This window comes from Drosophila elegans, unplaced genomic scaffold (assembly GCF_018152505.1).
Source record: "Drosophila elegans isolate 14027-0461.03 unplaced genomic scaffold, ASM1815250v1 contig_288, whole genome shotgun sequence".
Taxonomy (NCBI): domain Eukaryota; kingdom Metazoa; phylum Arthropoda; class Insecta; order Diptera; family Drosophilidae; genus Drosophila; species Drosophila elegans.
This window is the reverse complement of record NW_024545665.1, coordinates 103,503-125,346: the sequence shown is the minus strand read 5'-3', so window position 1 is coordinate 125,346 and position 21,844 is coordinate 103,503. Positions and strand designations below refer to the sequence as shown.

The window sequence follows — 21,844 nt, the reverse complement described above, 5'->3', positions numbered from 1 at the left end:
CATGAAACAAAACTTCAATACAGTGTTGGTTAATTTTTACGTTGCTAAGTATTTGTAATGTGCTACATATGCCACCACTACCAATACCCTTCAACATCACTACATTGTTAATTCTTTTACCAACTAATTTGACACTTATCTTCTGCTTAATCAATGAGCATTCCGATCCAGAATCGAAAGTTGTTATGAACGTCTCGCCTTGATGAACCATCTCTCCTTTGGGCTCAACCACTTCGCATAGCTCCACTCTTTTCATCTGGTGTGTATCCTTGTGTTTATCCATCTTGAACTTATTGCAATGTGTTGAAATATGGCCAAGTTCACCACACTTAAAGCAGGTTACGTTCACTTTTTTATGGTGAGCAAGTGCGCTCCTGTCGCTATTGTTCCAGAATGTTCCATGAGACGAAGGATGATTTTGCTGCTGTTTAACTCGACATTCCATCATTTTGTGGCCTAATTTTCCACAAAAATGGCACTTGATTGTTGAAAGTTTCGGACGCTTTACGTCAGCTGAAGATATTTCCTCTTGCAAAGTTTTCTTTCTTTTGTTGAACGTGAATGCTTTAAGCTCGGTTTGCAACTCACTTCTGGTGCGCATATTTGAAGTAAAGGTTAGGCGCTGCAATCTGTTATCAACATGAGCCATCTTGGCAAGCGTTACCGAAACTGCAATTTCCTCCACATTCATGTCTCGCCATTTTGTGAGAAGTGTCGTCATCATACGGCTAGCATAATTAGAGAGACATTCGCCATCGGCCGGAGAATTAGCTAACATTGACCAAAACATAGCCGCTGGCGTTTCTACACTGCCAAAACGCTGCATGAAGAGTTCTTTAAATTCGTCCCATGTTATGTTAGGATAACATGTTTGTGCAAGCCACTGCGACGCACTACCTTCCAACGATGCACTCAAGGCCATCACCAACGCACTGCCTTTTATGGTATTTTCTGTCAAAATTATATTCACTGTAGAACACCACGCCGATGCATCAGCGCCATCAAGATCCGCGTTGAATTTTGGTAGCACAATTGTTTTTTTATTTGTTGTTTCAGGTGTCGATGATTGTACAGCTTTAATAAGCTCGATCAAATTTTTATTTTGCATTTCCATTAAAATTCGCCATGGTCCATCTGATTCATTAGGCAGCGAGCCAGATCCCACTTCTGATGTTGCAGCATTGATATTATTTTCCGACATTGTAATAGCGCAGCGAGTTTCGGTTTTACACGCACGAAATCCTGAACGCAACTGGCGTCATCCCTTCCTCTTTCTGTGCTTTCCACCGAACCACACTCGGCGACAGCGACACAACGCTGTCGCCCCGCTAAAACGGTACTTCTTAAGCGACAACACGCATACAACCAAACAAAGCAGCGACACAACGCTGTCGCCCCGCTAAAACGGTACTTCTTAAGCGACAACACGCATACAACCAAACAAAGCACCGTTAGAGTCCGATGCAATATTACTTTACTGATGAAATTAGTCTTCTGGAATTTTCTAGAGACTGTATACCCATACACTCATACCAACATCCACACACTCTTAGTGTGCGCCGACATATATATATAAATTTTTTTGTTTTTTTCACACAAAATGGAGTCCAATTGGAGTGCGGAGTGTGTGTGTTAAAAAAATATAAATATAGAAATAGAAAACCTTGAAATTACTTAGCTGGTGGGAAACGATAAGCTGGTGGAATCCGGTTCTAAGGATCAAATGTAGGGGCGGGTCCTTGCCGTGCTGAATCCTTCCAAGTGTTTAATAAAAATTCGGTTTCGGGGTTGAATTCACTGGCTGCTTCGTGCACTTCATTTCTCTTAATGCTCTACAAAAAATATGGCGTGAGGTCTAAGGCTGAGCATATATGGAGAGAGGTTTTACCCGGTTGGGCAACAGTGATGCCAAGCTAGCGATGTTGCACCAAGCCTGGTGCGACATGAACAATCGTTAAGGCAGTAAAGAGTTTCATGGCCTTATTCGGGGTGCCTAAAAAGATAGTCTGTGACCAATGAGTGGAATTCTCTTCCAACTTGTTCAAGGACTTTTGTAGGCAGTACGAATTAGAGCTACATACTACATCCTTTCAGCAATCGTCGAGCAATTCTACAGTCGAAAGATTGCACTCGACGATCACAGAAATATATAGACTAATAAACGAGACAAAAAGAAAAAAGAAACTTAAAACCAGGCATGAAGAAATCCTAGATGAGGCATTTATAACTTAAAATAACGCCATTCATTCAGCAACGAAACTAACACCGAAGGAGTTGTTTACAGGGAGAACGCACAACTTCCTAAATAACGTGTCCTTTAATAACGAACACGATCATTTACAGAAGATTAATGCCTTTCAAGCGGAGCTTTATCCAAGAATTAAGGAAAAGGTTCAGCAAGAAAAGAACAAAAGAATAGAGGCGGCTAATATCGAGAGACAAAACCCGGACAAAGTACAACCAGGAGACAAAATATTTAGGAAGGAAAACAGGAGGGATAAATTAACTCCTCGTTTTTCAAAACACAAGGTGATTAAAAACAAAGGTCTCACACTAACCTCTACTAAACCACCAAAAATCCATATGGGAAAAATCAGAAGATTAATCAAACCAAACGAACAATAATTACAGGTGGTCAAGGATCATGGCCGCAGATAGGAAACTCGAGATCCGGCCATTGCTAGGAGAAGAACCACTAGCACAGATAAATCTAGGCGCTGCAAAGATAATAAAAACTCATGATACACATAGTAAAATTACAAGAATATCAAAAGGCAACAGAACAGTTGGAACGAACACTCACAGAGACTTGGAAACAAGGGACCTTGTTAAGGTTTTGCAAAACAAATTACAGATGATCAAGAGCAGATTAGAGGCAATATGCCCCAGAAAGAGGAAAGCAAGGGGACTAATCAATAGATTAGGATCTGCAGTTAAATCCATAACAGGGAACTTAGACGCGAAAGACGCAGAAAGGTTAGAAGAGAGGAAAAGGAAAATGCAGGAAGAGGAGAGGAGATTGAAGGAGAATTTGAGTTCACAAGAGAGGACAGGAGCTAAAATCAAGATAATGTTTAAAAACTTGACAAAATATATAAACGAGGAGCAAGGTCGAGTAACGACATTTATTGATAATTACAAGAATGGAATCAGCAAAACGTTTTTAGAGGAAGACAAAAGGATTTATAGGATAGAATATATCGATAGAATTGCGAAAACAATAGATATGCTAGGGCTACTTGAATGAGTTTGTCGAAAGTTTATTATTAGCAAAGATAGGACTAATTTCGAAATTTATTTACGATAAACAGGAAACAGATGCATAAAAGAGTTGGAGGAGCAAGGAATACAGGTTGTTGGAGCATATGTATGAGTTTTTGGAGCTAAGGACAATTATGAAAAACACGGATATAATTTTCTCGATAAGGTTACCAATTTTTAAAAAAGAAGAGTACTACTTACAGAGAATTATACCTTTTCCAATGAATAAAACAGAATTCATAATCGCACCAGATTATGTAGTAAATAATAAACAAATGTACTATTATAAGGATAAATGTTAGAAGATAAGAAATTTGTATATTTGTAAGAATAATAAGATTGTAAGCCAAATTAATGAAGAATGATTTAAAAGTCTGATTAGCAGAAAGGAAGCGGATTGTGAGACGAGGGATGCCGGACTCGTAACTAGGAACTTTGAACCAGAGTGGAAAATGTAAAACTGCAAACAGACTGTGGACAGAGCAGAACCCAGAATGAGTCAGTAATGATCACATTTAGCGAGTGCAGAGCCATGGTGAACAACGTCCAATATGAGGCGGTAGAAAAACTTGGTACGGCAAAACAAAGGCTGGAAATACCACAAATTTCAACCATGAAAAAGAACAGAACAACCCAAGAATTGAGAATCCATGACCTAAAAATGGAAGATTTGGAAACGAAACTATGGATCAATGGGATACAAACGGGAGCAACAATACACACGACAGCGACATATACCATGTTGTCAGTGATTATGATAATAGTATTGGCTGTGGCTTGTTTCTCTAAGCGAACGACCACCTTCACCCTTCTGTTAGTGGGATTCTCCGCGATTGGGCCGCATAGAATCCACCCGAATATGGTCTCATTTGACTGGAAGCCGCCTAGAAAAATCGATGGAAGTAGATCAGCGCCTATGAGCATGTCAATCTGGTAGAAATTCGGATCTGCTAGTTGGAGGTTGGGCAGGTCCCTTAACGAACCTTCGGGTATCGTATAGGATGGGAGATTTCCAGCTAAATGTGGTAACAACATATGCGGAGGCATATGGGAGCCTATGTTGCGCTTGCGAGGCTGAGCAGCAACAGTTTGGTTTACTCCCGCAACTTGAGCTTGGTTGGATTCATAGAGGAGCTTAATTAGGTTGAATAACGGTTCCGATATAAAGGTTGCTTCTGATCCTGAGTCAACTAAAGCGCGTGCAGAGTACCTTATGCCCAAGTGGCAGATCTCTTTGAGCGCCGTGCTCAGGAGGACCTCGTAGTGAACACGCCGGCGAGATACGTTTGGACGTTCGATGGAGTGGACTGTATACTTTGCTGGTAGTCAGGTATGGATGCTGACTGTAATGGTGGTTGGAGGTCAGGTATGGGTGCTGACTGGAGTTGTGGGGGGCCGCAACGAAGCAGGAGAGTGTTATGGCGACCTTTGCAAGTGTAGCAGTTGTGAGTACTTGTGAAGTCTCTAAACATGTGGGTTCTTGCAAAACAGTTCAAACAGAGTTTTTGCTGTTTTAAATACTGTTCCAGATCCGCGACGGGCATATTTTGTAACTGGGGACACATACGGATGAGATGGTTTTCTCTTGAACAAAGTCTACACGATTGTGGATTTACTGTGACCCTATTTTCAAAGTTGTGGATAATCCGCGAACCGCTTTTAGTTCTTGGACCTCTAGATTGAGCCGCCACCGTAGGTTTGAACTCTTCAATTGCCTCAAGGGTTCGATGACGACCTTGTAAAAAAAAAACCTTGATATCATTCCACCATGGAATCTCGAATGGTTAAAGGAGAGACTGCTCGCACAGAAGATTGAACAGAATCTTAAGCTGGCTGTTGACGAGCAGCCGCTTGTTTTCAAAACGATTCTGCAGGTTCCTCCATGCTGATTCAAACCCTTCGATGGTTAAAGGGGATAGCGCAACGATGGACTTTGCTTCACCACTCGTTTTCGAGTTGAGATGGAACAGCTTTTCGACGCCCGAAAGCGGAAAGTCGGCCAATGAACATAGTCGCCACTAAAAATTTCGCAGTCTATTGGGGGAACGCGGCACCCACTAGGACGAGGCGCCGGTGTGGAAGGCTGACTAAGCTGTTGAACGCTAGCGCTTTCAATCGTTTCGCTTAATGTTGCAGCGCATCGTTCGAAGACCGAGTAACAGTAATCATACTTAGATTGCATGACTGTAATCGTGCTTTACACTTTAATACAGAGAGGACCGCAGAGCACGTCTCGAACTCTCTCTCCACCTTGCCCCAGAGAGCCCGTATCTGATCAACTTGGACCTTATTTGTGTGAACGGACGGAAGTTGGTCAGCTGGGGTGTGACTCTGGCTTCGAATTGACTTACTCTGTCGGTTAAAGTCACGAATTTTGTCAAAGCTATGTCATCGTCAGCCTGAGTCATTTTTGCAGTTGATCTCGTTTTTGGCAGAGTTACGGATTTTAGAGAAGATACGGACTTCTCGCTTGTTGTCCTGGATGGACGGCTTCTCTTAATAGAGGGACTAAAGGTTTTACTGGATTCTGCCTTGTGGGTGGGCAGTGACGACTCGCTGTGGGCTCTGACTCGGTGTGAGGTGCCAGCTGCTGGGACGATCAACTGAACCTTTGATTCCTCACTTTCACCGATTGGCATAATAACCTCGCGTAGGAGTAAAAAAGTAAACGGATGGGACGAGCCGATGAATGGAAATAAGGCATCAACTAGGAAGTTGTGCTGCCGATGTAAAATTGATATGTGCTTGGAGAATATATTTGGAACAACATATGTGTATAGTTGGGTAGGTTGAATCATATAATACCAGAAGACCTGGATGCGGAACACGTGGAGCCGGAACGCGGTTTGGTGTTTTAATTAGTTTTTGGATGAACCGATTTAAATACCTAAAATTGTTGCTATGTTTAACAAATTCAAAAAACAAAACAGCAAAAATGGGAACGCGTGAAATCGAACCGGTGTTTGATGGTTCAATTTTGTTGTGGGTGGAGCACTTCTTAATACTTAAATGTATGGTAATTTTGAATAACACCAAACAACAAAACAGCAGAAATGGATTGGGAACGCGTGAAATCAGAACATTTTTTTTTCTGGAATATTTATTTTTATTTATTCGAATAATTAATTTCGTCGTTATTTTTAAGGTGGAAAAGGTTTATCGAGCTTCGAGTTGTTTGCAAACGCGGTTCACCTTAATTGGCTAGATTATTCTAAAAGGCGATATGCAACCCTGCGTAATTTCACTCACACTAATACAATATGTACGTAAGTAGAAATGAATGTTGTTATGATATAGTCGTAGCTACTAAATAACAGCAAATAACCCTTTATAATTATAGGGTTTTGTTTTTCGGGATGCCGCGATCGTTTGTTGGTGCCGCCCTCTAACTCGCCCGTCCGACAAGTGCGGTTTCCACTTATATAATTTCCTGTTGGCGCTATTTGTTATTGTTTTGATGTTATAATATTCGGATGTTATGGTATGTATGTTTTGATGTTATAATATTCGGATGTTATGGTATGTATGTTTTGATGTTATAATATTCGGATGTTATGGTATGTATGTTTTGATGTTAATATATTCGGATGTGTAATATATTGTGATGTTAGAATAATACGTGTGTATGTGGATGTGATATTTGGTATGCGCATAAGCCCCCTGTTTCTTTCTGCACAACACAAATATTCACATGAAAAATAATAATAAAATTGGATGATTTTGGAATTACGTATGTGTGTATGTGGATGTGATATTTGGTATGTGCATAAACCCTCTATTCCTTTCTGCACAACATAAATTTTCACATAAAAATAAAACGTTGGATGATTTTTATTAATTGTGAGCGCCGACGGGTAAATGTAAAGCTTGTATGTGTGTGAAGGTGCGAATGAAGATGATGTATATTTTACAAATTTATGCTCGAAAATTAGAATCGACAAAAGAGACGACAGGTATGTTTATATATATATATATTTTTTTTTCACACAAAATGGAGTCCAATTGGAGTGCGGAGTGTGTGTGTTAAAAAAATATAAATATAGAAATAGAAAACCTTGAAATTACTTAGCTGGTGGGAAACGATAAGCTGGTGGAATCCGGTTCTAAGGATCAAATGTAGGGGCGGGTCCTTGCCGTGCTGAGTCCTTCCAAGTGTTTAATAAAAATTCGGTTTCGGGGTTGAATTCACTGGCTGCTTCGTGCACTTATTTCTCTTAATGCTCTACAAAAAATATGGCGTGAGGTCTAAGGCTGAGCATATATGGAGAGAGGTTTTACCCGGTTGGGCAACAGTGATGCCAAGCTAGCGATGTTGCACCAAGCCTGGTGCGACATGAACAATCGTTAAGGCAGTTAAGAGTTTCATGGCCTTATTCGGGGTGCCTAAAAAGATAGTCTGTGACCAATGAGTGGAATTCTCTTCCAACTTGTTCAAGGACTTTTGTAGGCAGTACGAATTAGAGCTACATACTACATCCTTTCAGCAATCGTCGAGCAATTCTATAGTCGAAAGATTGCACTCGACGATCACAGAAATATATCGACTAATAAACGAGACAAAAAGGAAAAAGAAACTTAAAACCAGGCATGAAGAAGTCCTAGATGAGGCATTTATAACTTAAAATAACGCCATTCATTCAGCAACGAAACTAACACCGAAGGAGTTGTTTACAGGGAGAACGCACAACTTCCTAAATAACGTGTCCTTTAATAACGAACACGATCATTTACAGAAGATTAATGCCTTTCAAGCGGAGCTTTATCCAAGAATTAAGGAAAAGGTTCAGCAAGAAAAGAACAAAAGAATAGAGGCGGCTAATATCGACAGACAAAACCCGGACACAGTACAACCAGGAGACAAAATATTTAGGAAGGAAAACAGGAGGGATAAATTAACTCCTCGTTTTTCAAAACACAAGGTGATGAAAAACAACGGTCTCACACTAACCTCTACTAAACCACAAAAAATCCATATGGGAAAAATCAGAAGATTAATCAAACCAAACGATTAATAATTACAGGTGGTCAAGGATCATGGCCGCAGATAGGAAACTCGAGATCCGGCCATTGCTAGGAGAAGAACCACTAGCACAGATAAATCTAGGCGCTGCAAAGATAATAAAAACTCATGAAACATTGATACACATAGTAAAATTACAAGAATATCAAAAGGCAACAGAACAGTTGGAACGAACACTCACGTAGATAGTTGAAGACTCGGAAACAGGGACCTTGTTAAGGTTTTGCAAAACAAATTACAGATGATCAAGAGCAGATTAGAGGCAATATGCCCCAGAAAGAGGAAAGCAAGGGGACTAATCAATAGATTAGGATCTGCAGTTAAATCCATAAAAGGGAACTTAGACGCGAAAGACGCAGAAAGGGTAGAAGAGGAGCAAAGGAAAATGCAGGAAGAGGAGAGGAGATTGAAAGAGAATTTGAGTTCACAAGAGAGGACAGGAGCTAAAATCAAGATAATGTTTAAAAACTTGACAAAATATATAAACGAGGAGCAAGGTCGAGTAACGACATTTATTAATAATTACAAGAATGGAATCAGCAAAACGTTTTTAGAGGAAGACAAGAGGATTTATAGGATAGAATATATCGATAGAATTGCGATAACAATAGATATGCTAGGGCTACTTGAATGAGTTTGTCGAAAGTTTATTATTAGCAAAGATAGGACTAATTTCGAAATTTACTTACGATAAACAGGAAACAGATGCATAAAAGAGTTGGAGGAGCAAGGAATACAGGTTGTTGGAGCATATGTATGAGTTTTTGGAGCTAAGGGCAATTATGAAAAACACGGATATAATTTTCTCGATAAGGTTACCAATTTTTAAAAAAGAAGAGTACTACTTACAGAGAATGATACCTTTTCCAATGAACAAAACAGAATTCATAATCGCACCAGATTATGTAGTAAATAATAAACAAATGTACTATTATAAGGATAAATGTTAGAAGATAAGAAATTTGTATATTTGTAAGAATAATAAGATTGTAAACCAAATTAATGAAGAATGATTTAAAAGTCTGATTAGCGGAAAGGAAGCGGATTGTGAGACGAGGGATGCCGGACTCGTAACTAGGAACTTCGAACCAGAGTGGAAAATGTAAAACTGCAAACAGACTGTGGACAGAGCAGAACCCAGAATGAGTCAGTAATGATCACATTTAGCGGGTGCAGAGCCATGGTGAACAACGTCCAATATGAGGCGGTAGAAAAACTTGGTACGGCAAAACAAAGGCTGTGGTATACAAATTTCAACCATGAAAAAGAACAGAACAATCCAAGAATTGAGAATCCATGACATAAAAATGGAAGATTTGGAAACGAAACTATGGATCAATGGGATACAAACGGGAGCAACAATACACACGACAGCGACATATACCATGTTGTCAGTGATTATGATAATAGTATTGGCTGTGGCTTGTTTCTCTAAGCGAACGACCACCTTCACCCAGTCTCCCCACCCGCTAGTTTCGCACAAACCATTGCTCCACCTGTCACTTTCCCTCGGCGGTTCCCCACCTAAACCTATACGGTTGGCGAGCAGCTAGAACCAAACATTTCATTGGCAACTAAGTTTCCAACCAAACAAACATCGCAACCACTGCTGAATCCAAGCCCCATATATGCATCCGCTCCAATTACGATTCCCTTCCCCTAGGTCGGCATATTATATGTAAACATTAGGCTTCGAGAAAAGAATTATAAAATAAAGAATTCATTCTGATTTTAAACTTGAAACCAGCAAGTCCAAACATTTATTTGGTCGGCCTTATCCAGGAACATTTGTCAAAGAACCTACTTATAGTTAACGCGCGCTTTCATTTTATGGACAGTTTCGTCGACCTTCTCTGTCGGCTATTTAGGGTGCTGTGATGAAATTTCGCACCAAATTTACCTTGTTGGACATCAACACGTTCATGTAATGGGCGAAATGAAATGTCCAAGATATGTCCAAGAACCGTGAATTATCAATACCGGCAGGTGGGGTGGAGCACTTAAGGCGAGGTCGCGGCCAACATTGACCATACTATCGATTCAAATCAAGATTTCATTAAATTTTCTTAATTTTATGTTTTTTTTTTTTTAAGTTGTAAAGAAAGTAGTATATATAAATTTAACTCTACCACTGACTACCCTGCTATTGATACTGATCAAGAATATATATAACTCTACCCTGCTACATTCTTTTCAACGAATAGAGTATACCCTTTTAGTATACGAGTAACGGGTGTAAAGATTATTTGAAATGGTTTTTTTTTTCAAAAAATGTTTAAGTGTTGAAAAATTATTGTAAAATTGACATTTTAAATAGTACCTTTTGTTCCGTGGACTGGACTGGGGTAAAAAAAATCATTTTTTGCAGTACTTGGCTCCAATTCCGTTGATTTAAAGTTTGTTTTAACACTATCTTTTAATTGTAACATATAATCATTAGGAATGATTTTTCCTAATGTGGTTTCGTCTATCTTTAAAGCTTGTATGTGTGTGAAGGTGCGAATGAAGATGATGTATATTTTACAAATTTATGCTCGAAAATTAGAATCGACAAAAGAGACGACAGGTATGTTTATATATATATTTTTTTTTCACACAAAATGGAGTCCAATTGGAGTGCGGAGTGTGTGTGTTAAAAAAATATAAATATAGAAATAGAAAACCTTGAAATTACTTAGCTGGTGGGAAACGATAAGCTGGTGGAATCCGGTTCTAAGGATCAAATGTAGGGGCGGGTCTATGCCGTGCTGAGTCCTTCCAAGTGTTTAATAAAAATTCGGTTTCGGGGTTGAATTCACTGGCTGCTTCATGCACTTCATTTCTCTTAATGCTCTACAAAAAATATGGCGTGAGGTCTAAGCCTGAGCATATATGGAGAGAGGTTTTACCCGGTTGGGCAACAGTGATGCCAAGCTAGCGATGTTGCACCAAGCCTGGTGCGATATGAACAATCGTTAAGGCAGTAAAGAGTTTCATGGCCTTATCGGGGTGCCTAAAAAGATAGTCTGTGACCAAGGAGTGGAATTCTCTTCCAACTTGTTCAAGGACTTTTGTAGGCAGTACGAATTAGAGCTACATACTACATCCTTTCAGCAATCGTCGAGCAATTCTACAGTCAAAAGATTGCACTCGACGATCACAGAAATATATAGACTAATAAACGAGACAAAAAGGAAAAAGAAACTTAAAACCAGGCATGAAGAAGTCCTAGATGAGGCATTTATAACTTAAAATAACGCCATTCATTCAGCAACGAAACTAACACCGAAGGAGTTGTTTACAGGGAGAACGCACAACTTCCTAAATAACGTGTCCTTTAATAACGAACTCGATCATTTACAGAAGATTAATGCCTTTCAAGCGGAGCTTTATCCAAGAATTAAGGAAAAGGTTCAGCAAGAAAAGAACAAAAGAATAGAGGCGGCTAATATCGACGACAAAACCCGGACACAGTACAACCAGGAGACAAAATATTTAGGAAGGAAAACAGGAGGGATAAATTAACTCCTCGTTTTTCAAAACACAAGGTGATGAAAAACAACGGTTTCACACTAACCTCTACTAAACCACAAAAAATCCATATGGGAAAAATCAGAAGATTAATCAAACCAAACGATTAATAATTACAGGTGGTCAAGGATCATGGCCGCAGATAGGAAACTCGAGATCCGGCCATTGCTAGGAGAAGAACCACTAGCACAGATAAATCTAGGCGCTGCAAAGATAATAAAAACTCATGAAACATTGATACACATAGTAAAATTACAAGAATATCAAAAGGCAACAGAACAGTTGGAACGAACACTCACAGAGATAGTTGAAGACTCGGAAACAGGGACCTTGTTAAGGTTTGCAAAACAAATTACAGATGATCAAGAGCAGATTAGAGGCAATATGCCCCAGAAAGAGGAAAGCAAGGGGACTAATCAATAGATTAGGATCTGCAGTTAAATCCATAACAGGGAACTTAGACGCGAAAGACGCAGAAAGGTTAGAAGAGGAGAAAAGGAAAATGCAGGAAGAGGAGAGGAGATTGAAAGAGAATTTGAGTTCACAAGAGAGGACAGGAGCTAAAATCAAGATAATGTTTAAAAACTTGACAAAATATATAAACGAGGAGCAAGGTCGAGTAACGACATTTATTAATAATTACAAGAATGGAATCAGCAAAACGTTTTTAGAGGAAGACAAGAGGATTTATAGGATAGAATATATCGATAGAATTGCGATAACAATAGATATGCTAGGGCTACTTGAATGAGTTTGTCGAAAGTTTATTATTAGCAAAGATAGGACTAATTTCGAAATTTATTTACGATAAACAGGAAACAGATGCATAAAAGAGTTGGAGGAGCAAGGAATACAGGTTGTTGGAGCATATGTATGAGTTTTTGGAGCTAAGGGCAATTATGAAAAACACGGATATAATTTTCTCGATAAGGTTACCAATTTTTAAAAAAGAAGAGTACTACTTACAGAGAATGATACCTTTTCCAATGAACAAAACAGAATTCATAATCGCACCAGATTATGTAGTAAATAATAAACAAATGTACTATTATAAGGATAAATGTTAGAAGATAAGAAATTTGTATATTTGTAAGAATAATAAGATTGTAAACCAAATTAATGAAGAATGATTTAAAAGTCTGATTAGCGGAAAGGAAGCGGATTGTGAGACGAGGGATGCCGGACTCGTAACTAGGAACTTCGAACCAGAGTGGAAAATGTAAAACTGCAAACAGACTGTGGACAGAGCAGAACCCAGAATGAGTCAGTAATGATCACATTTAGCGGGTGCAGAGCCATGGTGAACAACGTCCAATATGAGGCGGTAGAAAAACTTGGTACGGCAAAACAAAGGCTGTGGTATACAAATTTCAACCATGAAAAAGAACAGAACAATCCAAGAATTGAGAATCCATGACATAAAAATGGAAGATTTGGAAACGAAACTATGGATCAATGGGATACAAACGGGAGCAACAATACACACGACAGCGACATATACCATGTTGTCAGTGATTATGATAATAGTATTGGCTGTGGCTTGTTTCTCTAAGCGAACGACCACCTTCACCCAGTCTCCCCACCCGCTAGTTTCGCACAAACCATTGCTCCACCTGTCACTTTCCCTCGGCGGTTCCCCACCTAAACCTATACGGTTGGCGAGCAGCTAGAACCAAACATTTCATTGGCAACTAAGTTTCCAACCAAACAAACATCGCAACCACTGCTGAATCCAAGCCCCATATATGCATCCGCTCCAATTACGATTCCCTTCCCCTAGGTCGGCATATTATATGTAAACATTAGGCTTCGAGAAAAGAATTATAAAATAAAGAATTCATTCTGATTTTAAACTTGAAACCAGCAAGTCCAAACATTTATTTGGTCGGCCTTATCCAGGAACATTTGTCAAAGAACCTACTTATAGTTAACGCGCGCTTTCATTTTATGGACAGTTTCGTCGACCTTCTCTGTCGGCTATTTAGGGTGCTGTGATGAAATTTCGCACCAAATTTACCTTGTTGGACATCAACACGTTCATGTAATGGGCGAAATGAAATGTCCAAGATATGTCCAAGAACCGTGAATTATCAATACCGGCAGGTGGGGTGGAGCACTTAAGGCGAGGTCGCGGCCAACATTGACCATACTATCGATTCAAATCAAGATTTCATTAAATTTTCTTAATTTTATGTTTTTTTTTTTTTTAAGTTGTAAAGAAAGTAGTATATATAAATTTAACTCTACCACTGACTACCCTGCTATTGATACTGATCAAGAATATATATAACTCTACCCTGCTACATTCTTTTCAACGAATAGAGTATACCCTTTTAGTATACGAGTAACGGGTGTAAAGATTATTTGAAATGGTTTTTTTTTTTCAAAAAATGTTTAAGTGTTGAAAAATTATTGTAAAATTGACATTTTAAATAGTACCTTTTGTTCCGTGGACTGGACTGGGGTAAAAAAAATCATTTTTTGCAGTACTTGGCTCCAATTCCGTTGATTTAAAGTTTGTTTTAACACTATCTTTTAATTGTAACATATAATCATTAGGAATGATTTTTCCTAATGTGGTTTCGTCTATCTTTAAAGCTTGTATGTGTGTGAAGGTGCGAATGAAGATGATGTATATTTTACAAATTTATGCTCGAAAATTAGAATCGACAAAAGAGACGACAGGTATGTTTATATATATATTTTTTTTTTCACACAAAATGGAGTCCAATTGGAGTGCGGAGTGTGTGTGTTAAAAAAATATAAATATAGAAATAGAAAACCTTGAAATTACTTAGCTGGTGGGAAACGATAAGCTGGTGGAATCCGGTTCTAAGGATCAAATGTAGGGGCGGGTCTATGCCGTGCTGAGTCCTTCCAAGTGTTTAATAAAAATTCGGTTTCGGGGTTGAATTCACTGGCTGCTTCATGCACTTCATTTCTCTTAATGCTCTACAAAAAATATGGCGTGAGGTCTAAGCCTGAGCATATATGGAGAGAGGTTTTACCCGGTTGGGCAACAGTGATGCCAAGCTAGCGATGTTGCACCAAGCCTGGTGCGATATGAACAATCGTTAAGGCAGTAAAGAGTTTCATGGCCTTATCGGGGTGCCTAAAAAAGATAGTCTGTGACCAAGGAGTGGAATTCTCTTCCAACTTGTTCAAGGACTTTTGTAGGCAGTACGAATTAGAGCTACATACTACATCCTTTCAGCAATCGTCGAGCAATTCTACAGTCAAAAGATTGCACTCGACGATCACAGAAATATATAGACTAATAAACGAGACAAAAAGGAAAAAGAAACTTAAAACCAGGCATGAAGAAGTCCTAGATGAGGCATTTATAACTTAAAATAACGCCATTCATTCAGCAACGAAACTAACACCGAAGGAGTTGTTTACAGGGAGAACGCACAACTTCCTAAATAACGTGTCCTTTAATAACGAACTCGATCATTTACAGAAGATTAATGCCTTTCAAGCGGAGCTTTATCCAAGAATTAAGGAAAAGGTTCAGCAAGAAAAGAACAAAAGAATAGAGGCGGCTAATATCGACGACAAAACCCGGACACAGTACAACCAGGAGACAAAATATTTAGGAAGGAAAACAGGAGGGATAAATTAACTCCTCGTTTTTCAAAACACAAGGTGATGAAAAACAACGGTTTCACACTAACCTCTACTAAACCACAAAAAATCCATATGGGAAAAATCAGAAGATTAATCAAACCAAACGATTAATAATTACAGGTGGTCAAGGATCATGGCCGCAGATAGGAAACTCGAGATCCGGCCATTGCTAGGAGAAGAACCACTAGCACAGATAAATCTAGGCGCTGCAAAGATAATAAAAACTCATGAAACATTGATACACATAGTAAAATTACAAGAATATCAAAAGGCAACAGAACAGTTGGAACGAACACTCACAGAGATAGTTGAAGACTCGGAAACAGGGACCTTGTTAAGGTTTGCAAAACAAATTACAGATGATCAAGAGCAGATTAGAGGCAATATGCCCCAGAAAGAGGAAAGCAAGGGGACTAATCAATAGATTAGGATCTGCAGTTAAATCCATAACAGGGAACTTAGACGCGAAAGACGCAGAAAGGTTAGAAGAGGAGAAAAGGAAAATGCAGGAAGAGGAGAGGAGATTGAAAGAGAATTTGAGTTCACAAGAGAGGACAGGAGCTAAAATCAAGATAATGTTTAAAAACTTGACAAAATATATAAACGAGGAGCAAGGTCGAGTAACGACATTTATTAATAATTACAAGAATGGAATCAGCAAAACGTTTTTAGAGGAAGACAAGAGGATTTATAGGATAGAATATATCGATAGAATTGCGATAACAATAGATATGCTAGGGCTACTTGAATGAGTTTGTCGAAAGTTTATTATTAGCAAAGATAGGACTAATTTCGAAATTTATTTACGATAAACAGGAAACAGATGCATAAAAGAGTTGGAGGAGCAAGGAATACAGGTTGTTGGAGCATATGTATGAGTTTTTGGAGCTAAGGGCAATTATGAAAAACACGGATATAATTTTCTCGATAAGGTTACCAATTTTTAAAAAAGAAGAGTACTACTTACAGAGAATGATACCTTTTCCAATGAACAAAACAGAATTCATAATCGCACCAGATTATGTAGTAAATAATAAACAAATGTACTATTATAAGGATAAATGTTAGAAGATAAGAAATTTGTATATTTGTAAGAATAATAAGATTGTAAACCAAATTAATGAAGAATGATTTAAAAGTCTGATTAGCGGAAAGGAAGCGGATTGTGAGACGAGGGATGCCGGACTCGTAACTAGGAACTTCGAACCAGAGTGGAAAATGTAAAACTGCAAACAGACTGTGGACAGAGCAGAACCCAAAATGAGTCAGTAATGATCACATTTAGCGAGTGCAAGGCCATGGTGAACAACGTCCAATATGAGGCGGTAGAAAAACTTGGTACGGCAAAACAAAGGCTGGAAATACCACAAATTTCAACCATGAAAAAGAACAGAACAACCCTAGAATTGAGAATCCATGACCTAAAAATGGAAGATTTGGAAACGAAACTATGGATCAATGGGATACAAACGGGAGCAACAATACACAAGACAGCGACATATACCATGTTGTCAGTGATTATGATAATAGTATTGGCTGTGGCTTGTTTCTCTAAGCGAACGACCACCTTCACCCAGTCTCCCCACCCGCTAGTTTCGCACCAACCATTGATCCACCTGTCACTTTCCCTCGGCGGTTCCCCACCTAAACCTCTACGGTTGGCGAGCAGCTAGAACCAAACATTTCATTGGCAACTAAGTTTCCAACCAAACAAACATCGCAACCACTGCTGAATCCAAGCCCCATATATGCATCCGCTCCAATTACGATTCCCTTCCCCTAGGTCGGCATATTATATGTAAACATTAGGCTTCGAGAAAAGAATTATAAAATAAAGAATTCATTCTGATTTTAAACTTGAAACCAGCAAGTCCAAACATTTATTTGGTCGGCCTTATCCAGGAACATTTGTCAAAGAACCTACTTATAGTTAACGCGCGCTTTCATTTTATGGACAGTTTCGTCGACCTTCTCTGTCGGCTATTTAGGGTGCTGTGATGAAATTTCGCACCAAATTTACCTTGTTGGACATCAACACGTTCATGTAATGGGCGAAATGAAATGTCCAAGATATGTCCAAGAACCGTGAATTATCAATACCGGCAGGTGGGGTGGAGCACTTAAGGCGAGGTCGCGGCCAACATTGACCATACTATCGATTCAAATCAAGATTTCATTAAATTTTCTTAATTTTATGTTTTTTTTTTTTTAAGTTGTAAAGAAAGTAGTATATATAAATTTAACTCTACCACTGACTACCCTGCTATTGATACTGATCAAGAATATATATAACTCTACCCTGCTACATTCTTTTCAACGAATAGAGTATACCCTTTTAGTATACGAGTAACGGGTGTAAAGATTATTTGAAATGGTTTTTTTTTTCAAAAAATGTTTAAGTGTTGAAAAATTATTGTAAAATTGACATTTTAAATAGTACCTTTTGTTCCGTGGACTGGACTGGGGTAAAAAAAATCATTTTTTGCAGTACTTGGCTCCAATTCCGTTGATTTTTAAACTTTAAAACTTTAGTTTGTTTTAACACTATCTTTTAATTGTAACATATAATCATTAGGAATGATTTTTCCTAATGTGGTTTCGTCTCTCTTTAAAGCTTGTATGTGTGTGAAGGTGCGAATGAAGATGATGTATATTTTACAAATTTATGCTCGAAAATTAGAATCGACAAAAGAGACGACAGGTATGTTTATATATATATATTTTTTTTTTTCACACAAAATGGAGTCCAATTGGAGTGCGGAGTGTGTGTGTTAAAAAAATATAAATATATATAAATAAATATATATATATAAAAAGATAGTCTGTGACCAAGGAGTGGAATTCTCTTCCAACTTGTTCAAGGACTTTTGTAGGCAGTACGAATTAGAGCTACATACTACATCCTTTCAGCAATCGTCGAGCAATTCTACAGTCGAAAGATTGCACTCGACGATCACAGAAATATATAGACTAATAAACGAGATAAAAAGGAAAAAGAAACTTAAAACCAGGCATGAAGAAGTCCTAGATGAGGCATTTATAACTTAAAATAACGCCATTCATTCAGCAACGAAACTAACACCGAAGGAGTTGTTTACAGGGAGAACGCACAACTTCCTAAATAACGTGTCCTTTAATAACGAACACGATCATTTACAGAAGATTAATGCCTTTCAAGCGGAGCTTTATCCAAGAATTAAGGAAAAGGTTCAGCAAGAAAAGAACAAAAGAATAGAGGCGGCTAATATCGACAGACAAAACCCGGACACAGTACAACCAGGAGACAAAATATTTAGGAAGGAAAACAGGAGGGATAAATTAACTCCTCGTTTTTCAAAACACAAGGTGATGAAAAACAACGGTTTCACACTAACCTCTACTAAACCACAAAAAATCCATATGGGAAAAATCAGAAGATTAATCAAACCAAACGATTAATAATTACAGGTGGTAAAGGATCATGGCCGCAGATAGGAAACTCGAGATCCGGCCATTGCTAGGAGAAGAACCACTAGCACAGATAAATCTAGGCGCTGCAAAGATAATAAAAACTCATGAAACATTGATACACATAGTAAAATTACAAGAATATCAAAAGGCAACAGAACAGTTGGAACGAACACTCACAGAGATAGTTGAAGACTCGGAAACAGGGACCTTGTTAAGGTTTGCAAAACAAATTACAGATGATCAAGAGCAGATTAGAGGCAATATGCCCCAGAAAGAGGAAAGCAAGGGGACTAATCAATAGATTAGGATCTGCAGTTAAATCCATAACAGGGAACTTAGACGCGAAAGACGCAGAAAGGTTAGAAGAGGAGAAAAGGAAAATGCAGGAAGAGGAGAGGAGATTGAAAGAGAATTTGAGTTCACAAGAGAGGACAGGAGCTAAAATCAAGATAATGTTTAAAAACTTGACAAAATATATAAACGAGGAGCAAGGTCGAGTAACGACATTTATTAATAATTACAAGAATGGAATCAGCAAAACGTTTTTAGAGGAAGACAAGAGGATTTATAGGATAGAATATATCGATAGAATTGCGATAACAATAGATATGCTAGGGCTACTTGAATGAGTTTGTCGAAAGTTTATTATTAGCAAAGATAGGACTAATTTCGAAATTTATTTACGATAAACAGGAAACAGATGCATAAAAGAGTTGGAGGAGCAAGGAATACAGGTTGTTGGAGCATATGTATGAGTTTTTGGAGCTAAGGGCAATTATGAAAAACACGGATATAATTTTCTCGATAAGGTTACCAATTTTTAAACAAGAAGAGTACTACTTACAGAGAATGATACCTTTTCCAATGAACAAAACAGAATTCATAATCGCACCAGATTATGTAGTAAATAATAAACAAATGTACTATTATAAGGATAAATGTTAGAAGATAAGAAATTTGTATGTTTGTAAGAATAATAAGATTGTAAACCAAATTAATGAAGAATGATTTAAAAGTCTGATTAGCGGAAAGGAAGCGGATTGTGAGACGAGGGATGCCGGACTCGTAACTAGGTACTTCGAACCAGAGTGGAAAATGTAAAACTGCAAACAGACTGTGGACAGAGCAGAACCCAGAATGAGTCAGTAATGATCACATTTAGCGAGTGCAGAGCCATGGTGAACAACGTCCAATATGAGGCGGTAGAAAAACTTGGTACGGCAAAACAAAGGCTGGAAATACCACAAATTTCAACCATGAAAAAGAACAGAACAACCCAAGAATTGAGAATCCATGACCTAAAAATGGAAGATTTGGAAACGAAACTATGGATCAATGGGATACAAACGGGAGCAACAATACACAAGACAGCGACATATACCATGTTGTCAGTGATTATGATAATAGTATTGGCTGTGGCTTGTTTCTCTAAGCGAACGACCACCTTCACCCAGTCTCCCCACCCGCTAGTTTCGCACCAACCATTGATCCACCTGTCACTTTCCCTCGGCGGTTCCCCACCTAAACCTCTACGGTTGGCGAGCAGCTAGAACCAAAAATTTCATTGGCAACTAAGTTTCCAACCAAACAAACATCGCAACCACTGCTGAATCCAAGCCCCATATATGCATCCGCTCCAATTACGATTCCCTTCCCCTACGTCGGCATATTATATGTAAACATTAGGCTTCGAGAAAAGAATTATAAAATAAAGAATTCATTCTGATTTTAAACTTGAAACCAGCAAGTCCAAACATTTATTTGGTCGGGCTTATCCAGGAACATTTGTCAAAGAACCTACTTATAGTTAACGCGCGCTTTCATTTTATGGACAGTTTCGTCGACCTTCTCTGTCGGCTATTTAGGGTGCCGTGATGAAATTTCGCACCAAATTTACCTTGTTGGACATCAACACGTTCATGTAATGGGCGAAATGAAATGTCCAAGATATGTCCAAGAACCGTGAATTATCAATACCGGCAGGTGGGGTGGAGCACTTAAGGCGAGGTCGCGGCCAACATTGACCATACTATCGATTCAAATCAAGATTTCATTAAATTTTCTGAATTTTATGTTTTTTTTTTTTAAGTTGTAAAGAAAGTAGTATATATAAATTTAACTCTACCACTGACTACCCTGCTATTGATACTGATCAAGAACATATATAACTCTACCCTGCTGCATTCTTTTCAACGAATAGAGTATACCATTTTAGTATACGATTAACGGGTGTAAAGATTATTTGAAATGGTTTTTTTTTTCAAAAAATGTTTAAGTGTTGAAAAATTATTGTAAAATTGTCATTTTAAATAGTACCTTTTGTTCCGTGGACTGGACTGGGGTAAAAATAAATCATTTTTTGCAGTACTTGGCTCCAATTCCGTTGATTTAAAGTTTGTTTTAACACTATCTTTTAATTGTAACATATAATCATTAGGAATGATTTTTCCTAATGTGGTTTCGTCTCTTTTTAACGTATTTATAAGCTGGGCACGCCCACGGCCGACCGAAATGTTTATGTGGATGTGATATTTGGTATGTGCATAAGCCCTCTATTCCTTTCTGCACAACATAAATGTTCACATAAAAATAAAACGTTGGATGATTTTTATTAATTGTGAGCGCCGACGGGTAAATGTAAAGCTTGTATGTGTGTGAAGGTGCGAATGAAGATGATGTATATTTTACAAATTTATGCTCGAAAATTAGAATCGACAAAAGAGACGACAGGTATGTTTATATATATATATATTTTTTTTTTTCACACAAAATGGAGTCCAATTGGAGTGCGTAGTGTGTGTGTTAAAAAAAATATAAATATAGAAATAGAAAACCTTGAAATTACTTAGCTGGTGGGAAACGATAAGCTGGTGGAATCCAGTTCTAAGGATCAAATGTAGGGGCGGGTCCTTGCCGTGCTGAGTCCTTCCAAGTGTTTAATAAAAATTCGGTTTCGGGGTTGAATTTACTGGC

The 21,844-nt window shown here is 38.3% G+C and overlaps 1 protein-coding gene across 1 annotated transcript in view; it reads right to left on the bottom strand.

The window, feature by feature from the left end:
- The window catches only part of LOC108139358 (protein argonaute-3), a 144,663-nt gene extending 133,799 nt beyond the window's left edge, over positions 1–10,864 (bottom strand). Inside the window, exon 1 of the mRNA XM_041708576.1 lies at positions 10,602–10,864. Within this exon, the coding sequence (XP_041564510.1) occupies positions 10,602–10,710 (109 nt within the window). The 5' untranslated portion in view covers positions 10,711–10,864. The remainder of the gene's footprint in view (positions 1–10,601) is intronic.
- Between the last annotated feature and the right edge of the window lie 10,980 nt (positions 10,865–21,844).